General features: G+C 35.7%; 1 protein-coding gene across 2 annotated transcripts; it reads left to right on the forward strand.

The window, feature by feature from the left end:
• Window positions 1-1,563: 1,563 nt before the first annotated feature.
• Window positions 1,564-18,071, forward strand: TOC64-III (translocon at the outer membrane of chloroplasts 64-III). Of its 2 annotated transcripts, XM_059597436.2 has the most exons (13): window positions 1,564-1,952; window positions 2,671-2,823; window positions 3,089-3,213; window positions 5,807-5,932; window positions 6,885-7,067; window positions 7,605-7,749; window positions 10,388-10,556; window positions 13,123-13,257; window positions 13,471-13,671; window positions 14,085-14,212; window positions 14,295-14,346; window positions 16,024-16,093; window positions 17,671-18,071. In XM_059597436.2, the coding sequence occupies exons 1-13, from the start codon at window positions 1,750-1,752 to the stop codon at window positions 17,751-17,753; spliced, it is 1,773 nt and encodes a 590-aa protein (XP_059453419.1). In that variant the 5' UTR covers window positions 1,564-1,749; the 3' UTR covers window positions 17,754-18,071. The 2 variants fall into 2 exon arrangements, with proteins under 2 accessions (XP_059453419.1, XP_059453421.1); XM_059597438.2 differs by lacking the exon at window positions 1,564-1,952 and having other exon boundaries at window positions 2,732-2,823; window positions 5,797-5,932.
• Window positions 18,072-19,990: the final 1,919 nt, after the last annotated feature.

Genomic DNA, 19,990 nt, shown 5'->3' on the forward strand with positions numbered 1-19,990 from the left:
AAGATGACATGAATGTGTAGAATTTCAAGAGATGAAACTAAATGATCATTCACAAAATGCATGAATGCATTCATAACATAATATTAATTATTAACGTTAAAATTATTTTTGTATTTTTAGAATTGTTTTTGTGTTTATGTTATTTATTAATATCTTGGGAAATTATATCTAAAATCCTTAGGTAAACGCGCTTTTTTAAAAAACTCCCTGGGTATTTTTTTTTGGAAATTTAGTCCCTGTGTCACTCGAAACTACTAGAAAACTCCATACCGTCAATTTTTGTTAACTTCCGTTAGTCTACTCAAAACTCACCGTTTTATCTGATTAAAATATTATTTTTTTATTAATTTAAGTTAAAAAATTCAATCTAAAAATAAAAAAATAAAAAAAATTTGAAGGGTGGCCAGCAGGCCACCCCTTTCCACCCAAGGGGTGGCCGAGACCCACCCCCTTGGGGGTTTGGGTCGACAGGTAAGCTATTGGGCATTTTCTCTTTTATAATACCGTGAATCATTGTAGAAGATATGATCTTAGAATTTCATAGGTTTGTGATAGTATCTCTATTAGTTCCCACAGGCAATTATGTTATAAGAAGGGAGGATGGTCTGTTACAATTGATATGATATTCGAGCATTTGTTTTCTAAAATTGAATTTTGGCAGTTTATTGTTCTTAATCTTTGTATGTTGATGTCTGCGGCTTATTACATCAGATTTGCTGCCCAACCTGATCAGTGGAGGTCAAACCAAGCATCAAAACAATCAACTTACAAGGACTTCTATGATACATTTGGCTCCAGTGAAACCAAGTCATCCAAAAGTGATGGTTTTCTTGCTGATACCTCCAAGCACTCATCACGCCCAAAAAACTTGAAGGAAATGAGGAAAGAGATTGACTATGACCTCTCTTCTGGTGTACCATTTTTGTGCATGTCGGGCATTAAAAGCAAGCCAAAAAGAGCAGATCAACACGGTGGGAAATATACAAAAATCTCAGTAGATGATGATATCAGGAAGGCAAAAGGTATGAAGTTTAACAAGAAAAAAAGAAGTCATGGTGGGTCTGAGAGTGCTGCAGCTGCAGATCAATCTTTCAACAAGATGGAGAAGAAACGGCAAAGAAAGGATTCCCAGTACTCGAATGCTTTCAACTTCATGAAAGCATGAAGTTGAAAGCATGGAGAAGAAACGGCAAAGAAAGGATCATATCTTCTTATAACATAATTTTTTTTTTTTTTTTTTTTTTTTTTTTAAGATTGAATTTTTTAAATTAAATTAATAAAAAAAAATAATATTTTAATCAGATAAAACGGTGAGTTTTGAGTAGACTAATAGAAGTTAACAAAAATTGACGGTAGAGAGTTTTCTAGTAGTTTCGAGTAACCCAGGGACTAAATTTCAAAAAAAAAAAACTCAGGGAGTTTTTAATAAAAACGCGTTTACCTAAGGATTTTAGATATAATTTCCCTAATATCTTTTGTTTCAACAGAAAACAAAAAAATAGAAACAAAATATAAATACTCATACGCTACCACCCCAGCCCACAGGCCGATATTATAATAACATTTGTCACCGCACAAGAAAACTCGGCACTCTTCCCCCTCTCGCCTCTCACTGTATTATCCTTTCCTCTCCTCTCCTCTCCTCTCTCACATTTCTCTCATCCTAAAACCCTTGTTCTCTCTCTTTCTCTCTCTCTCTCGCAAATTCAATTCTAGGGTTTTGAGAATATCATCCAAACCTCAAGACGCATGGCCTCTCAATCGGCTAATCTGTGGGTGCTGCTGGGGTTGGGATTGGCTGGAATTCTGTTCGTGACGAGAAAGCTCAAGAAAGTCATCAGAGAGGACTTCGGCGCCTTCGTCGAGAAGCTTCAGCTGCTTCCTCCTCCTCCGCCGCCTCCTCCCAAAGCTCCCTACCCCCTCACCGGCCTCACCTTCGCCGTCTCCGACGTGTAAGCCTGTTTACATCACAAAATTGTTGTTGTTTCTATCTTTATTTTTCTGTTTTGTTAGGAAGATGTGCTGGTCCTGGGTTTTGATGTATGGAAGGGTTGGCTCGAGTAACGGACTCTTTTTGACTTTCTGAGAAAGGAAAAAGTGAGAAAAGAAATTGTGTGAAGTGTTTGTTTGATTGCTTTTCATGGTTGTAGGCTTCGTTGATTTGAGGTTTTTTGTTTTGGGCTACTATAGTAAATAACGTGACACGCAAATTTTAACTTTGATTTCTTATGAGGTGTCAAATGTATTGCTGGAGTGTTGAGCCAATGAAAGTGAAGAGAACATAAAATTTTGAATTTTAACCGTGAACGATTTATTTGATTTTTCAAGTAGGCCAGGCAATTGAATTTGGTTGATAATTCATATTTTTCTAATCTCCCGCCCCGCCCTCATATGTTTCATTTTGTCATTTTGTCATTTTGGTTCGTTTCAAAGTACCTACCTTCGTTGAAATTGTCTGCTTCTCTCTCTGTGATTTTGAATATCATGAGAGTGTGCCTATTTTGTAACTTCCATGTTTCTAGCGTTAAAGATTACGGATAGGAGTTATCTATTATTGGCAGGTGCAATAAATCCTCAATTTCCACTCATGCATTTGCACTACTGATTTTTAATTTTTTAATTTTTGGTTTTGGCTTTTAAACTGAATTAACCATTTATTATAATTACCAGATTCGACATTGATGGTCATGTCACTGGATTTGGTCATCCAGACTGGGTGATGACACATGACAAAGCTTCTTGGACATCTCCTGTGGTTACTGCTCTTGTTGAAGGAGGTGCCACTTGCATTGGAAAAACTGTTGTGGACGAACTAGCATATGGGTATCTGCCTTCTGGTCCTTCTGGCTATTATAAATATCTAAATGGTCTTCTAAATATTTTTCTTGGAGTACAGTTTGGTGCAAACAAAGATATTCCTATCTACTTTGTTTCTTCTTTGTTCCTATTTTCACTACACTATGTGTTTGGTAAAACGAAAGAGAGAAAAAGAAATTAAGAAAATAAAGTTACCTTTCTAATCACTCCCACTCTAGCTATTGTTTGGATTTAAATAAGGTGAATTGTTTTTGGTATGTCTTCTTTTCAGTATCAGTGGAGAAAATAAGCATTATGGTACACCTACCAATCCTGCAGTGCATGAAAGAGTACCGGGTGGATCCTCTAGTGGAGCTGCTGTGGCTGTGGCTGCTAATCTTGTTGACTTCTCATTGGGTGAGCTTCTTATTAGCGTTCAACAGCTTACCTTCCTTCCCTTGAATTTTATTAGTCTTGGCTCGTAATTGTCAATGCTAACATGATTAATAAAAGGCTTTTGGGCGTAACCTTGTTTGTTTGGTAATTTATGGTAATTGGGTTCATTCTTTGCGTGTTTATCATTTTCATTTCCATTTCCTTTTCCTGTCTTGTCTCATAATACTTGTTTCTAAGAAATACAAAGAAATAGTGTAGCTAGACTTACTACACTTGTTTTTGGTATACTTACAGCTGGAATTAGACATGTGGTGTTGATTATGTAGTGTTAAAATTTTATTTTTTAGGTTGTGGCACAAGTATTTAGCTGGTTGAGTTGACTGAATTTTTTTGTCTATGCTGTCATAAATTTTAATTATGCTAAAAAAAGGGTATAGTTTATCATGTTTGAACAGTCAAAAGTGTGTTCTGCCTCCTTAGGCATTTAAAAAAAAAAAAAAAAATAAGTGAAGCAATTTTTTTTTTTTTTTGTTGATAAGTATAAGTAAATTTGCTTTATAAGTAAAGCAAATTTATTAAAAGCACAACGGCCGCAACCCTAGTTCACAAGCAACATTTAAGAAAAACACCCAGCAAGATCAAGAACAACGAAAAAGAGCACAAAAATCATTAAAGTTAAGAGGCGTCAAAAAGGGTGTTAACAGAGTTCTACTTGAAGAGGGATTTAAAGAAACAAAACTATAGATCTAGGCTTGTCTTCTTGCAATCCTTGAAACTTTGAGCATTCTTTTCTCTCCATAACCCCCACATTAAACAAAAAGATATTACATTCTAAACAACATTAAGATTATTCTGACTGAACCTTCTTTTCCAACACACTAGGAGTTCCACCACCCATCTCGGCATAACCCACTCTACTCCGAACATCCTAAAAACCAAATTCCATGAGTCTCACAATATCACAATGAGGAAGAAGGTGATTGAGAGTTTCCCCATTCTTTTTTCACATATAATACCAATCTATCACTGTGATGTGCCACATGTGGAGATTTACTTCCAATCGGCGAGGGAAAGGCAAGGCGCCAGGGTGGCAACGCTGAGCCTCCTTTTGGGTGGTTTATGGTGTCGTGAGGGTTTTTTTGTAGGGCTTTCTTGAATTGGTCTATGGCTTTGCTAGCGCGTCCGCTCGGAGAAGGAAGGGCAAGACTATGGTGTCGTAGCGCTCCGTGTGGGTTTTGAGGGCTGTTGGGTGGTTTTGTGGGATAGTTCTGTGGGTTTGTCTTGGATGCCTTGGGTGTTTGTGGTGAGGGCTTTGGGTGGGTCGTTTTTGTTTTTTTAGTTAGGTGTTTCTGCTTGTATACTTCTAGTATATGTAGGGGCGCCTTACTTTTTTAATAAAACTTGATTATTACTCATAAAAAAAAAAAAATAAATAAAATTTCCTAAAGAAGTTATCCATGTAAAGAAAGCCACTCTCAAAGGAGTCTTGGACCTCTAGATGCTCTTCCAAGGGAAAGAGTAGTCAACGTTGGGGAGGAGAAATCTGTAAAAAGTTCTGACTTCAAAAGATCTTTTCTTTTTTTTTGGATGGTATCCAAAAGAAATCAAACAATGAAAAATCTAACTTTAAATAAGTGTGAAATATCAAATGCTAACAATAACATTATTCCTATTTGCTATAAGGTCGGCAACATTTAGAAGTTCACTTGTAGCTTGAAGAAGAATACTAGACAATATATATTTTTTTATAAGTAATCGAGATATTATTAAAAGCGTAAGGCACCCCCATAGAATACTAAACAATAAGTGGTAGCTTTGTTGTATCTGCCCTGGAAATTAAATTTTTATGTGCTTCTGCAGATATTTCTTTCTAGTGGTTAATAATGGTGGACACTGACTTATCAAAAAAAAAAAAAAAGGGTCATTGATGGAACTTAACGACGAAGAGCTGTACTTCTGATTGAAACGATACAATTACTGATGCTAAGTTACTCAATTTACTGGGAAGCTGTTTAGTCTTAGTGTTGAACATATAGATGCTTTGACTTGCTCCATGCTTTGACAATAAGTGCTGTAGCTTTGTTGTATCTGCCCTGGAAATTAAATTTTTATGTGCTTCTGCAGATATATTTCTTTCTAGTGGTTAATAATGGTGGACACTGACTTATCAAAAAAAAAAAAAAAAAAGGGACATTGATGGAACTTAACGACGAAGAGCTGTACTTCTGATTGAAACAATACAATTACTGATGCTAAGTTACTCAATTTACTGGGAAGCTGTTTAGTCTTAGTGTTGAACATATAGATGCTTTGACTTGCTCCATGCTTTGACAATTTTGGCGGATCTAAAATTTGAAGGTTTTGTGTCTTGATCAGGAAATAGGATTGTTTGATCCTCGTTAATCTTTGAGCTATAGAATTAAGTGTTTCTCTTTTGTACAGGAGTATGCTAAATTTTACTCCCTTGGTATTCTTTATGAATTGTTTTAATCTATGAAAATGTGTTTAAAATTGATGATAGAACTCTTGTAATGCTCGATCGTATTTTAGCTTATGGAGCAGGCTTCTTGTTTTAACTTATGATTATGCCTTTCGTACTAACAGTATGTGGCAGGTATTGATACGGTTGGTGGCGTGAGAATTCCTGCTGGATTTTGTGGCATTTTAGGATTCCGACCCTCACATGGGGCTGTTTCTCATGTGGGCATTATACCTATTTCGACAAGCCTTGACACAATTGGTATGTGTGGTTACAACTCTGTATCTTAATGAAGATATATGTTATAATGATATATAACTACCCAGTCAATCTTTCAGGTTTTTCCCCCTGGCTACTTTTGAGGTTCTGTTTAGGAAATAAGAAATTTGCCCTTGTATCCCTTTTACATTTAGTTTTCTTATAATTTCAGGCAGTTTACATAATTTATTTACATTTATTCGAGAAGAAGTGGAACATATGTATGAAGTTTACTGTTTGGAACATGTTATTTTAGCTTTGGAATAAAATTTGGTGTAGTTCTATTCTGGCTTGCCCTTTGGTTTCAGCAATTTTGCTCGTTGAAGAAAAGATTCTATGTAGAAGGATGTAATTTCAGTTTGTTCAGGTCATTCTGCATTAGGATAAAGTGAGAAGGATTTTCAGATTGAAGTTTATGTTGTTCACCCATGTTTCTGAAGTTAAATTTCCAAAGTACCACTCCTTGTTTAATTTGACCTACAGGAAGCATCTGTTTGGGACTGTGTTGTAAGCCCTTGTAAAATGCCAAGAACTGATTAATTCTACTTCTGCTGTAACCAACCTTTGATTGTAGGTGGAGACTAAAGTTCTGCATGTCAACTTTGCCCATTGTCATGTGAATATCATTTTCTCTGTGTGCACGTGCAACTAGCTTCACTGAAATGCAGATAATGCTGCATCCTTTTCAGTTATACTATTTTAAATCATAGTTTAAAGTAGATTGTTAGAAGTTTTTGTAGATACTAGATAGTGATTACTGAGTCATTACATGTGATTTGGTTGACCTTGTCTTGTCTGGATGGCATGATTGCTTTTTGCATTTGTTGTCCTTTTCCTTTCTTTTGGATCAGTCATTGGTTAGAAGATTGATTTCTACAGTTAGAAAGCCATCAATATGCTGTCTAGGGCGCTTATATAACTGGGTTTTAATGAACCTGTGCAATCACTTTGGCAGGATGGTTCGCCAAGGATCCCAATATTTTACGTCGTGTTGGCCATGTCCTGCTGCAACTTCCATATGCCATTCAACGCAGTCCTAGACAAATTATAATTGCTGATGATTGCTTTCAACTCTTAAAGATTCCTGTTGACAGAGTTGCACAAGTGGTCATCAAATCCACCGAGAAGCTTTTTGGAAGTATGCCAATTTCTGTGTCCCTAAGCAAAAAGTTATACTTATGTTATTTTTATCCTTATTGTCGTTGTTGCTGGATTATTGTTCTCAATGCTAATACTGTTAACCCAAAAGCTTAAAATGGTAAGAAAGTTTGAATTTAATCATCTAATTAATATTTGAATGCATCCCCTCATATATAAGTTCCGACTTTCCCTCATTAAGTGGAGTTCAATACATAACTTAAATGAGAGGTATAATGTGGAGTCAAGATTCGAACTTAGGACCTCTATTCTAAGACCTTGTTAAGTACTAATTATTTTGCATGTGAATTTAATCATATAATTAACATTATAACAAACAGAAGTTTACAAATATCATTTTGAGTCCTTTGGTTTACGAAATAGTGTAAAAAGAAGTGCTTTGAATCATTGCTATTTGACTCAGACCTGTTCTAAAAAAGTTTAGGTAAGAACGTACCAAGTTGGTTTTGGGCAGCATGCATGTATGTTTTACTTTATGTTCTGGAATTTCTCTAAATTGCACCATAAACTTCCTCAGGACAAGTATTGAAGCATGAAAATGTTGAGGACTATCTCAGGTCTAAAGCTCCAAGCTTGAAAGCTTTGCATAGCAAGAAATCAAATGGTGAGCTGAAAACTTTCTCAACAAGATTGCTTGCGAATGTTATGCAGTCTCTTCAAAGGTGAGCTTGCTTCTTTATTGTTTTATTACCTTAAAGCAAAGATGAGAAAGACTTTAAAGTATGAAAAGTAATTAACTCGAAGTTAATTATTTCTTCCCTTAGTGATTAGCTTTACTGACTATCTTGTTCTTTTTTCTCCTTCTACTTAGGCGTCCTCTTGTATACTTTCTATGTACTAGGGTTGCGCCCCTCAACCATTTTTGATGTATACAACATTACTTATAAAAAAACAAATTAATTATTTCTTTTACTGTAGCATATCACTTTTTGTACATTGCTGTTTGTAATGGCATCTTTGTGCAACTCTTTTCTTTGCTCTTTCTTTTTCCCATTTGTTCTAAAGCTTTCTTAAGGCCTAGTTTTTTTGGGAGCTCTATACTGTAGGTTAGTGGTGGATATAGATTGTTTTTCATCTTTTGCCCTCTTCGAGAGAGAGAGGGTTAACTGTGGGCATGGATGCATGCACCACTGTTTTTCTGACTTAATGTGCAAGGGAAAAGCTAATTCTCTTGACACAAAACAAATTACAGGAGAAAATAATTATCAGCAGACACAATGGATCTTAAAAGAGAGATATAGTAAGTGCTCAGTAAATATTACAATAAGCTTGTAGGAAGCATTTAGTAGGGAGACATAAATTAAGGAAGCATTTAGCAGATCTTTCTACAACGCCCTTATTCCTTGTGATGGCACTCACTTCGGTGCAAGGTGCCCTCGAGAGTGGCCTTTTATTACTTGGTCATTAGTTGTAGGGAAGATCCCTCAGCATGGATAGCTTAAGGAAGTGGCATGCCATTGTGGTTGATTGGTGCTGTATCTGTAGGAAACGTAGGGAGTCTGTGAATCATCTTCTTTTTCATTGTGAGGTTGTTATTGCCTTGTGGAGTCGAGTTGAGTTGTCTTGGGTTATATCTAGATGAGTAGTGGACTTCGTTGCTTGTTGGAGAGGGTTATATGGCAGACCTTAGAGTAAAGCAGTGTGGAGGATGGGGCTGTCATGACTTTAGTGGGAAAGAAATGATAGATGTTTTGAGGATTGCGAGAGGATGGTAGTGGAATTGAAGTCATTTTTTCATTTTCTTTATACTTGGGCAGTTGAATTTTTAGCTCTATTGGTATTGGAGATAACTTTTAATGATTTTCTTGTTATTTTACTTTTGGACAAATGCTTCAGACCTTCCTTATTTTCTTGGTTTTCATGGTTTTATTTTTATTTTTATCATTTTCTCTTTCTAGCTAGGTGTTTCTTTTGTATACTTCTTGTAAACCTGAGTTTAGGGGCGGAACTAGCATTTGGAGTTTGGGAGGGTAAAACTAAAAAATAAAAAAGATTGGGTTAAAATTCTGATTTTGAAAGGATTATGAGGGCATGTGGTTCCGCCCCTGCCTGAGTTGCGCCTTTTGCACTTTTAATAATATTTTGATTACTTATTAAACAACAAAAATCCTGGGGATTTAGGGCTTTAAGAGTCAGTAATCACTGTCTAATCTCAATGTTTGAATGGTTGGATAAGTTGCAGAAAATCAAATAGTCGGAGAAGAATAATAGTTGTCAAACCTACTTTCCTGTAGCCATCACGCCTAGGGTTTGGTTGCATCAAATAATTTTTGAAAAAGAGCTCAATAGCTGGAAATTCTCTTAAAACGTTTTCCACTAAATTAGAAGAGTTACATCCATATTTGTAAGATTAGATCTTTTCCATGAATCCTGAAATAAAATTTACTCAAAATCACAATAGAAACCCAATAACACAAAACCATTACTTCAAAAAAGAGCCCAATGGCTGGAAATTCTCATAAAACATGTTCCACTAAATGAGAAGAGTTACATCCATATTTGTAAGATTAGATCCCTAACAGTAGAGGACTTGGAGTTGATAGACCTTTTTAATCCTGAAATGAAACTACTCAAAACAACAAATAGAAGCCCAATAACACCAAAGAGAGAGCAACATGAATCAGTACTTGGAAAAAATGCCCAATAACATGAGCTGATCCATAGTGTGACACGTGGCGCCATTATTGCAGAGTCCATGTCCATCAATTCTGAAATTTCAGCAAAATCCTTAACTGACAAAATTAAAGAAAATTGATATAAAATATAACAGCATAAGAGTCTTAATCAACTAAACAAGGCTATTCAGGCTCTCAATTGGCATTGGCATGTATGGCAAATCATGAGTGGGCTTTTCAACTAGCCCTTTTGCGTGCCTTTGTAGGTCTTCAAAGACAGCTTGCAGTGTCCTCCATCAATTATCAAATGTGGAAGTTGAATATGAGGTAGTTGCTAATGCCAATTGTTTGCTGTGCCTTTTTCGCCCTTGTTGGCAACTAAGTTTGATGTGACTAATGAGAAAAGATGCAGCTATTATGGCCACTCTGGTCTGTCCTCTGATCCACTTGTTCTTCATGAAGAAAATAAAAATTTGTTAATAAAATTCACCAATCAAATATTCTGGTCTTGGTATTTAATCCAGCATAGGATATTGGTCTTTGTTGGCTTCTTTTCACTCTGATCATGCATGATTTTCTGTGTATAAGAAGGTGCAGGTGATTGAATTTATTCATTTTCTTTATGTTGGTACTTTTTCCCTGGACAATGTGTTAATTGAGGTTCATGATGACCTTTTCAATGCAGACATGAGTTCAAACATAATCATGGGGAATGGATTAGCTTGGCAAAGCCTGTTTTAGATCCTGCTATCTCGGCACAAATATACGAAACACTGGACACAGAAGATACAGATATTGAAAAATACAAAGCAATCAGGGATGAAATGCGTACAGCTATCTCCTCTCTTTTAAAGGTAATGATTATATGTAAGTGTAACTTATATTTGTTTTGGTCTTGGATTCAAGTTGTACATGCCACAAAGAATTTAAAATGTGTAGCAACTTTCTACATCTGTATATGAAGTTCCAATTTGTATTGCTTCTTATTTTATTTTTTATTTTTAAAGAAATCAACAAATATCATTAAAAGCGTAAGTGCCCCTAAGTACACATAAAGTATACAAAAGGAATACCTAGACAGAAGAAGCAAAAAGAATAAGGAAAACCCAGCCAAAGAGACCCGCAATAGCCCAGAAGGAGAAAACTACAAGGAACTACAGGATACAACCTAGAAGAAATCCCCCACCCACTTTCCACCACCTTTATGATGACACCCCCATAAACTGCACACTGCGCAAAGCTCAATTCTTCCCCTCATTCAACCTTCTCACGAACCAGGAGCATAACCTAGGCTTCAACAGAACACTAAAAGAACTCTCTTGCCTTTACCATGGCTAGAGCAATCATCTCTTGCATCAAAGCTTATGGAGCATTTCAAATTTTTGAGCTCCCTACTACCTTTTGTACCTCGTTTACAAGGAGTAGCCAAACCTCATGACAGTGTTCGTCTTCAAGAATTGTCGAGAGAGCCAAGATCTGTTTCTCATGACCCACATATGAGATCCCCACAATAGGAGTGATCTCATTTGCACATTGTACAATCTCGGAGTAACCAAATTCGCCACCTCTCCAACCTCACTATCTCCAGTCCCATCCAAGAGACACAGGGTAACACCTTTCCCTATCTCTCCCTCTTGCTGTTCATACTAAAGAAGAATAAAGCTGGTTTTTGTATTAGCCTCATACTTCTGGGGCTGATTGGTTTTGCCCCAGTTGAAGTGGAAGATACATGTCTTGTGTATTGTAACACAGTTGACCCACTCAAACAAAATAACTGGCTGTTACGAACTTGCTAGGTGTCGACCCTTATATTTCATATGTTTTTGAAGGAGGAGAAATGAGAATTAAAAATAAGAAAATGAAGAAGAATATAAAAGTAAAGAAATGGGGCATATGCATAAACGAATTATGGATTACACCATGTAGGAAATGATGTATTTGTCATGTAATAGAGTTACCCCTTTTCAGCCTACTATCTGATGTACTCGCCACCTCTTGTAGAGAGCATGTCAAAATAGTCCTGGTCACCATGCATGCATTAGCTTACATGTCACTCTTGGTTTACCCCCTTCGCTCCTTATTATTGATGTCATTATTATGGTTATGATCTTTCCTGTAAACTTCCATGACTCTAACACTGTGTTTGCTTCCAATTGCAATATTTTTCTTGTACCAGTTCCTCAAGTGCATTAAATCTGCTCTTTAATTCTTTTGTAGAGGGATTGTATTTTATAAGTTGCATCTCTTATCTTTGTAATATGTGTACCAGAGAAATTTTTTTACTTTTAACATTTGCTATAAAAAAATATGGGAGCCTATTGTACATGTTTCAGGGCTAGGTTGTATAGGCCAATGTTAACTATTTTTGGGAAGAGTACACATATTCTCTCAAACTACTATCTTATTGTTAATGTCCTCCTCAATATCTTTGTAATATTGTCAATGTCCTCCAAGGCCAACAAAAAGATAAAGATAATCCTAATTTTTTTTAATAAGACAAAAATACCCTTATAAATTCGGGAAAAAAATAAAAATAAAAAATAAAAACCAAAAATTGAAAAAAAAAATGGTAGTTCGAAAGCCACTCCTAAGGGTGGCAGAGCCATCCTAGCCGTTCCAAATAGACGGGGGTGGGCTCGACCACCCTCATTAGTTTCAGAGGTGGCCGATCCACTCCCTAGGGGGTGGCTAGGCCGCCCTCAAGTGTTGGGGATGGATCAGCTACCCTAGGGTATGTACTATGTGTGTGTGTGTGTTTTTATTTTTATTTTTAATTTTTAATTTTAGTAAGAATAGTTTCGTCATTAGGGGGCGCATTGTCATCTTTTGGTAATTTAGGGGGGACATTGACACAATTGATAGTTTGGGGAGGACATTGACAATATGGTGGTAGTTTAACGGGGTATGTGTACTTTTTCCTATCTTGTTTTTCCATTTTCTTTCTGTAATTAATTGGCATATTATTTTGGGAAAAATGCAAAATCAGTCCTTGTGGTTTACTTGATTTACAATTAACTCCTTGTAGTATCAAAATGAACTCAAAGGTCCCTAAGGTATGCCAGAAAAAATAATTTAGTCCTTACGGTCAAATTTCGTTCACTGACTTAATATATTATGATAACATGAAACATTAGAACCAATAAAATTGTGATACTTGTCATATTTAAGTCAGTGTCACACTAACAGAATCGGTTAAATTAGTAAACAGAATTTGACTGTAGGGACTAAATTATTTTTTTGGCATACTTCGGGGACCTTTGAGTTCATTTTGATATCACAAGGACTTAATTGTAAATCAAGTAAACCACAAGGATTAATTTTTTATTTTTCCCTATTATTTTGGTGGCACCTTTCTTGTAATTTGCTTTTCCAGGATCACTTTTTAACTGTACTTGTGTTTACATTTGATTATTTCTTTAGGATGATGGAATTCTGGTGATCCCTACCATTGCTGATCCTCCTCCAAAACTTGGTGGGAAGGAGATCCTATCAGAGGAGTACCAGAGCCGTGCATGCAATTTGTTAAGTGTTGCTAGCGTATCAGGTTGCTGTCAGGTGACTCTCTCTCTCACACACACGCACAAACAAGGTTTAATAAAATTTTCCGATCTCTTGAATCTTTAGCATTGAAAACTGCTTGCTTGCTGTTTTTAAGATTTTTCCTATATACTAATTGATATCTCTTATACTTATAAAAAAAAAAAGTTTCCTATATACTGGTTTGTACTGCTTAAATATCATCTGTGTCCTCTTGATGTCTCGTTTCAGGTCACAATACCTCTGGGATTTCACAACAAGTGTCCCCTTTCAGTGTCCTTCATTGCCAGGCATGGTGGTGATCGCTTTTTACTAGATACAGTGCAGACCATGTATACGTCTCTCCAGGAGCAGGCTGATATTGCTGCCAAATCCAAAGTTTCAAAAAATGCTGTCAGCAAGGAGCAGTCTGCTGAGATTGCTAAGGAAAAGGCAAATAATGATATTAACTCAACTTAACTAAGCTTTAATATGATCTAATTATGCCTGCTACATGGATCCTTTAATGCCACTTGACCCTATCTAGGACATTTTCTTGTTAATCTCTCCAACATAATGATGATTACTTTTTAACTTAACCAAATATATAGAAGCGTCCAGCTCTTTGGAGTTGATCTTAATATACTTGTACAATTTGACCTGAATTTGATATGCTAGTTAGTGTTATAAATGAACTGGCTCTCAAACCCTTGAATGGATACCATCTTCAATCCTAGGGGTTTTGTGCCCTAATTCTTTTCTTAATACTCATTATATATGCCTCTCTCTCTCTCTGTCTCTCTCTTAATTTACTTTGTGCATTTACTTCTTCTAAATCTTATGTGTTATTGGGTTCTATGAATTAGGGCAACCAAGCATTCAAAGATAAACAGTGGCAGAAGGCTATTGGGTTTTATACAGAAGCTATCAAACTTAGTGGTACTAATGCAACCTATTATAGTAACAGGGCTTTAGCATATCTGGAACTGGGGAGGTAATACTATATTATTGGGAGTTGAACTCCTCAATCAATGTCTTATTAAATGTGCTTGACCAATTTCTTTTTGCCCATACAGTTACCTCCAAGCTGAGGCAGATTGTACTCAAGCTATCAATCTTGATAAAAAGGTGACTTCTTTCTCCCTGAAAACAGTTTTGTGTGATTGTTTTGTGCTATATTTTCTTTTTTAACAAGTAACCAGTGATCATGCCGCTGCCAGCTATCCAACAATGGTGTATACCTAATGTGGTGTGGCATTTGTAGTTTAGTGCTAAAGTTGTAGGTGTGTGTGTCATTGACTGATTTATCATTAAAAATGATGTCATTTTATAAAACTCCTGGCTATGTTTGCTAAACATTCCAAAAACACTTCTCTTTTCAAATACAACACACTTTTCATGAAATAGTTACAACCTGAAACACTTTTCAAAAAAATGAGTCACGGCCACACGACCAACCCCACAGGAAGGGGTGGCTGCACGGCCGCCCCTACCAGATAGAAGTGGCTGTGTGGCCATCCTAACACGTCAGGAGTGGCCGTGCAAGTTAGGGGTGGTGGCGATAGGGCAAGGATGTGCACGCAACCCTCCGAACCAGAAAAGGATGCCTGTGTGGCCGCTCGTGAGGTTTTTTGTCTCTCTCTCTCTCTCTCTCTCTGTGTTCAGAGTCTTCATACTAGGGGTGAAATAGCGGTTGCGGTTAGCGGTTAGTGGCTAAAACCGCTAACCGCAACCGCCTAGGCGGTTAGTAATTTTTACTAACCGCCTCCGCTAACCAGGTAGTGGTTAACCGCCCGGTTAGCGGTTAACCGCTTTGGAATAACTGCTTTTTTTCTAACAACTTTTTTGGGTTTTTTCTTTGAACCGATTTTGGGCCGGTTTTGGATCGGGTTTGGGCCGGTTTTGGGCTCCCTTTAAACATTTTTTTTGCTCATTTTAAACATTTTTTTCCCTTTTCATGGTCATTTTAGCATTAAAAATTGCTATATACCAAAATCTTGTTGGCCACCTTCTACAAATCTACACATCATATAATATACAAAAAAAATTACAACAAAATCATCACTTCACTTGTAGTCTCACACATAGAAATAAAATAAAACACAAACAAGTTCATAAACTCACAAGCAACCAAAAAAACCAACATGGTTAAACTTGAAGCTTGAGGCCCATTTCAATCAAAAAAAAAAAGTTCATAAACTCATGACTTATTGTTATTATATATATATATATATATATATATATAAAATATAAATATATATTATATTTTTAAAAAAGCGGTTAGCGGGTAACGGTTAGCGGTTAGCGGATTTCCAAAACCCACTAACCGCTAACCGCAACCGCCTAGGCGGTTAGCGGTTTTTATTAACCGCTTTGAAAGCGGTTAGGCGGTTAAGCGGTTAACGGTTATAGCGGTTAGGCGGTTTTAAATTTTACCCCTACTTCATACCACCCTTATTTTTTGCTTTTTTGTTTTGTTTTGTTTTTGAAATTCTTCTCAGATTTTTTGCTTTTGAAAAACATTAAAACACACTTTTCATGAAGTTTGCCAAACAATTTTCTTTTGAGGACCCCGCAAACAATACTTTTCAAATGTGTACCCAACTGAAAACACTTCTTGGCTTTCTATCGGAGAAAAAACTCTTTTAAAATCAAAACACAAAGAACCCTTGAATGTTAGGGTAGGTCATTTTAGAATACAGATATGCTTGAATCTACTTGAAATTTTCCATTTTCTGTGTGTTTTTTTTTTTTTCAAAAATGATTTTGGTATATTACTGCATTTGTTTTCTGCCTTTTCTTCAGAATGTAAAGGCCTATTTACGTAGAGCCACAGCAAGGGAGATGCTTGGCTATTATAAGGAAGCAATTGAAGGTAAATTACAATTTTTTTTGTGTTTCTTGAATAGGTTGTAGCAGATTAATGTCTTATCATTTTTACATTAGCTATTAACAATGTGAACAATGCTAAGTGGTTGTTGATGGCATATTTATGAAATCATAATACTTCGTACAAAATAATCTTTAGTTGGAGAATGATATTCAACTCAACTCAACCAAACTAAACCTTGATCCCATTTAGATTGGGGTCGATTTTGGATCATCAACTAATCAGGGTCAGCCATATGTATCCTTTTCCACTATTCTATCCTGTGTAAATTCATATTCTATATCATCTCCCTACTTATCATATTCTTCATTAATTTTATACATATTATTATGATCATCCCCATACCTTTTTTTTTTTTTTTTTTTTTTTTGTTTCCTAAGCAATACAAAGGGGAAGAGGGCTAAGGGGGGAATCCCTATACCTTGTTTTACTTCCTCAACTGGATCTATTTCTTACTGGTTCATTGATTGATCCCCACTATACATGATAAAACCTTATAAGCAATTGTCCTTTATCTTCTTTCCTTTATTGGGCACCTTTACCTTTTAACGGACTTTTAGTATTCCTATTCATCCATCTTAACATCCTCATTTCGGTTATTCTCATTTAGTGAACGTGTGTTGCTTCTTAACAGTCCAACATCTTGTATCATTGAGCATTGTTGGTCTTATAGCAGTCTTATAGAATTTTCTCTTTAACCTAGTAGGTGTTTTACAATCACACAGTACCCTCAGAACACTTCTTCGTTTCATCTTCCCTACTCTTGCTACGAGCAACATCCTCCTCAATCAATATCTCCCTCATTGTGAATTATTGATCCAAGATACCAAAAGTAATCACTGTTTGGTGTCTCTAGACAATCAAGTTTTACTGTCCCCGTCTCTGTTTTCTATTTTTACTAAACTTGCACTGCAAATAGTCAGTTTGAAGCCTACTTAATCTAAAACCTCTAGATTCTAAACATTCCTCCAAGCTTCAAACTTGGAATGAACTCCCCCTGTCTCATCAATAAAATATCATTAACAAAAGCATTCACCAAGGGAGCACATCTTGAATTGATCTAGTAAGTTCTTCCATAACCAATACAAAGAGAAATGGATTTAATTATGATTCTTAATGTAAACCCATTGTGATGGGAAATTCGCTTTACACATTCTCAATCTGGTTACAGTTCCATTTTGCATACCCTTTATCAGGTAGTACACTTTAAATCGATTCTTTTCTTTTCCAGAATCTACCACATTACCTCTCTAGGGCCTCTTATTATATGCTCCCTCTAAGTTGATAAAAACCATATGGAGATTTTTTCTCCTTTCTCGATATTTCTCCTTCAGGTGCTCTAAAAAAATTGAATGGTGATGGTTCAAAATGACTGTTAGAGAAACCAATGTGCTTCCTCCTGCTATTTTCAATGAGGACTTATTTTATTGAATTGCTAAGAACTAGGGTGAATAACAATGAGCCAAAGGGTATTAACCTGGGCTTAGTTCTATGGCACATCTCAAGTTTTTAATTGGTTTCATTACTTCAATCATTTGGTTGATGACATTTTTAACCTGCAGATTTTAGATATGCGCTTGTACTTGAGCCAACCAATAAAAGAGCATCACAATCTGTTGAAAGATTAAGGAAGCTATTTCAGTAGGTTATTCAAGTTTAAGCAAGCTCTCATCGCGCAAACCCTCGGACCCTTTGGGGTCATCAATCTCATGGATGATACATTTTTTGAGGTCCTCTTTACCAGAAAAGAAAAAGAAAAAGAAAAACCTTTCCCCTTTTTCAGAGGTCTGAAAAGCATTTTGTTGTGTTGTGTTGTGTAATGTAATATGTGGAAGTATAGTTAAATTTTGTTTCTTCTTGAATTTTTGCATTCAGGTTGTACTTCTATTTTTGAGGTGAGCTTTTAATAGTTATTGTTGAGTATAGCTTGCAAATAGCTTCTTATGGATTTAAAATTTGCTCTTAGGGCCTGTTTGGGATTGCGTTTGAGGGGCCCAAAAGTGCTTTTAACACTCAAAAAGTCCGTTTGAAGAAAAAAAATACTTGTTTGGTAAAAAAAATTAAAAGCGCTTTTAAGGGTGAAAAAAAGCCTAAAAATGGCCTAAACGTACTTTTGGCAAAAACTAAAAAATGAAGCTTTTATTCATAAGCTCTTTTTTATTTAGAAGCTTTATTTCTCAAACGCAATTCCAAACAGGTTCTTAGTGGACTTTCCTCTCATTCATTATCTTACAGACAAGTCAATTAAATTCAACTGGCTGAGCACTGGTTGCTGGTTTACATGAATCAAAAATGTTGGCAACTTACATCGAAGTCTTGATAATTTGCTGTCTTTTGTAAAGAAAGAAAGTTGAAACTGATCTTGGTCAGTTGTATTCAATTCATTTTAAAGTAAAAATTAAGACTCCACCGCCTCATGGGAGGAGGTAAGCCATTTTTTGTTACTGTATTTGCCTTCGGTGGAGGGCGGATTTCACCATCTAGACACCCGTCAGCAGGAGGTGGAGTTCACTCCTATCTACGCGCGGGCAGATGGATAATGTCACTTAACTGCCCATAGAATCCATTATACACCAAGTATAATATTAGACATCCCAACACTTTTTCTCAAATTCTTTTTTCCAAATGATCTGGTCTATTCAAATAGATTTATATTGTTTTTCTTTTTCTTAAATAAATGTGGGGTTCAGATCATTTGGGAAATAGAATTTGGGAAAAAATGTTGGAATGGCTAGCAGCTCTCATACACCAAATTTGATCTAGAAAATCAAAATCTAAACAAAACAAGGAAATTAGAATCCAAACAAAACAAAACAAATTAAGGAAATGAAAATCAATACAAATAACTACATTCCATAAAGCCACAACTGTTAATAAAAACAAATAAAAGTGGAGTTTGGGGAATAGACAAATCTTGATCCTCCTTTATATTCTAGTGCAGTGGATTCATTTGTTAATCTTCTGACTATCTGGAATAATCTTGTGGCCAAGGAGATTTATCTAAACATATATTTTGAGTTATTTTACCACATACATAGATTCTATGTTAATCTTCTTATGCTTGGTAATTAAGTTAAGCGTAGAAAATGGCTGTTGTTTTCATAGGAGTGAGGAAAACAAGTGCCAAATTCTTCATGCCACATAAATTTACGCCTTGTTTCAAGAATGAAACTTTGGGACTTCAACAGGATCATCTCTAGTTCATTTGAACTGGATAATATCCAGTTAGTTATATTGAAATGATATTTTTGTCTTCTTAAAAAGTGAAAGACAAAAATACCCCTCCAATATAACTAACTAGATATTATCCTGAAGTAAGCCACATCATTCTTAGTGGGACACAAGTAGGACACAAGTAGGCCACCTAAAATTACTCATTATTCTGAGATAATCCTAATCCGGGACTTGGATAATCAATTTTTAATGGTCCTGAATTGAATAAGGCTTAAAAAAATTGATGCATTAAATAAACAATATTAGAGACATTATTGAATATTGCATTAAATGCTAAGAAGGTGGGAAAAAAAACCATTCAACTCCTTTGCACGTTCAAAATGGAAATAGGATCATTTCCATTTCAAAATCTCTCTATTTTCTCTATTTAGTGCATTTTGAAGGGTATTGCATTTAATGCACTACCATTATTAAAACTTTTGGACTACACTACCCTTCAAAATGCACTAAATAGAGGAAATGGAGGGATTTTGAAATGGAGAGGATCCTTTTCCTTCAAAATGGGGGAAAAAAATCAGTAGCATTAAAAATTGATTCTCCTCAAACAAGGCTTAAAAAATTTGATAGCATTAAATAAAGATGATGAAACAATATTAAAGTTATTCTTGAATATTGGATTAAATGCTAAGAAGATGAATGTTTCATTCT

The sequence above is a fragment of the Corylus avellana genome, chromosome 7 (assembly GCF_965113065.1).
Source record: "Corylus avellana chromosome 7, dhCorAvel1.hap1.2, whole genome shotgun sequence".
Classification (NCBI taxonomy): domain Eukaryota; kingdom Viridiplantae; phylum Streptophyta; class Magnoliopsida; order Fagales; family Betulaceae; genus Corylus; species Corylus avellana.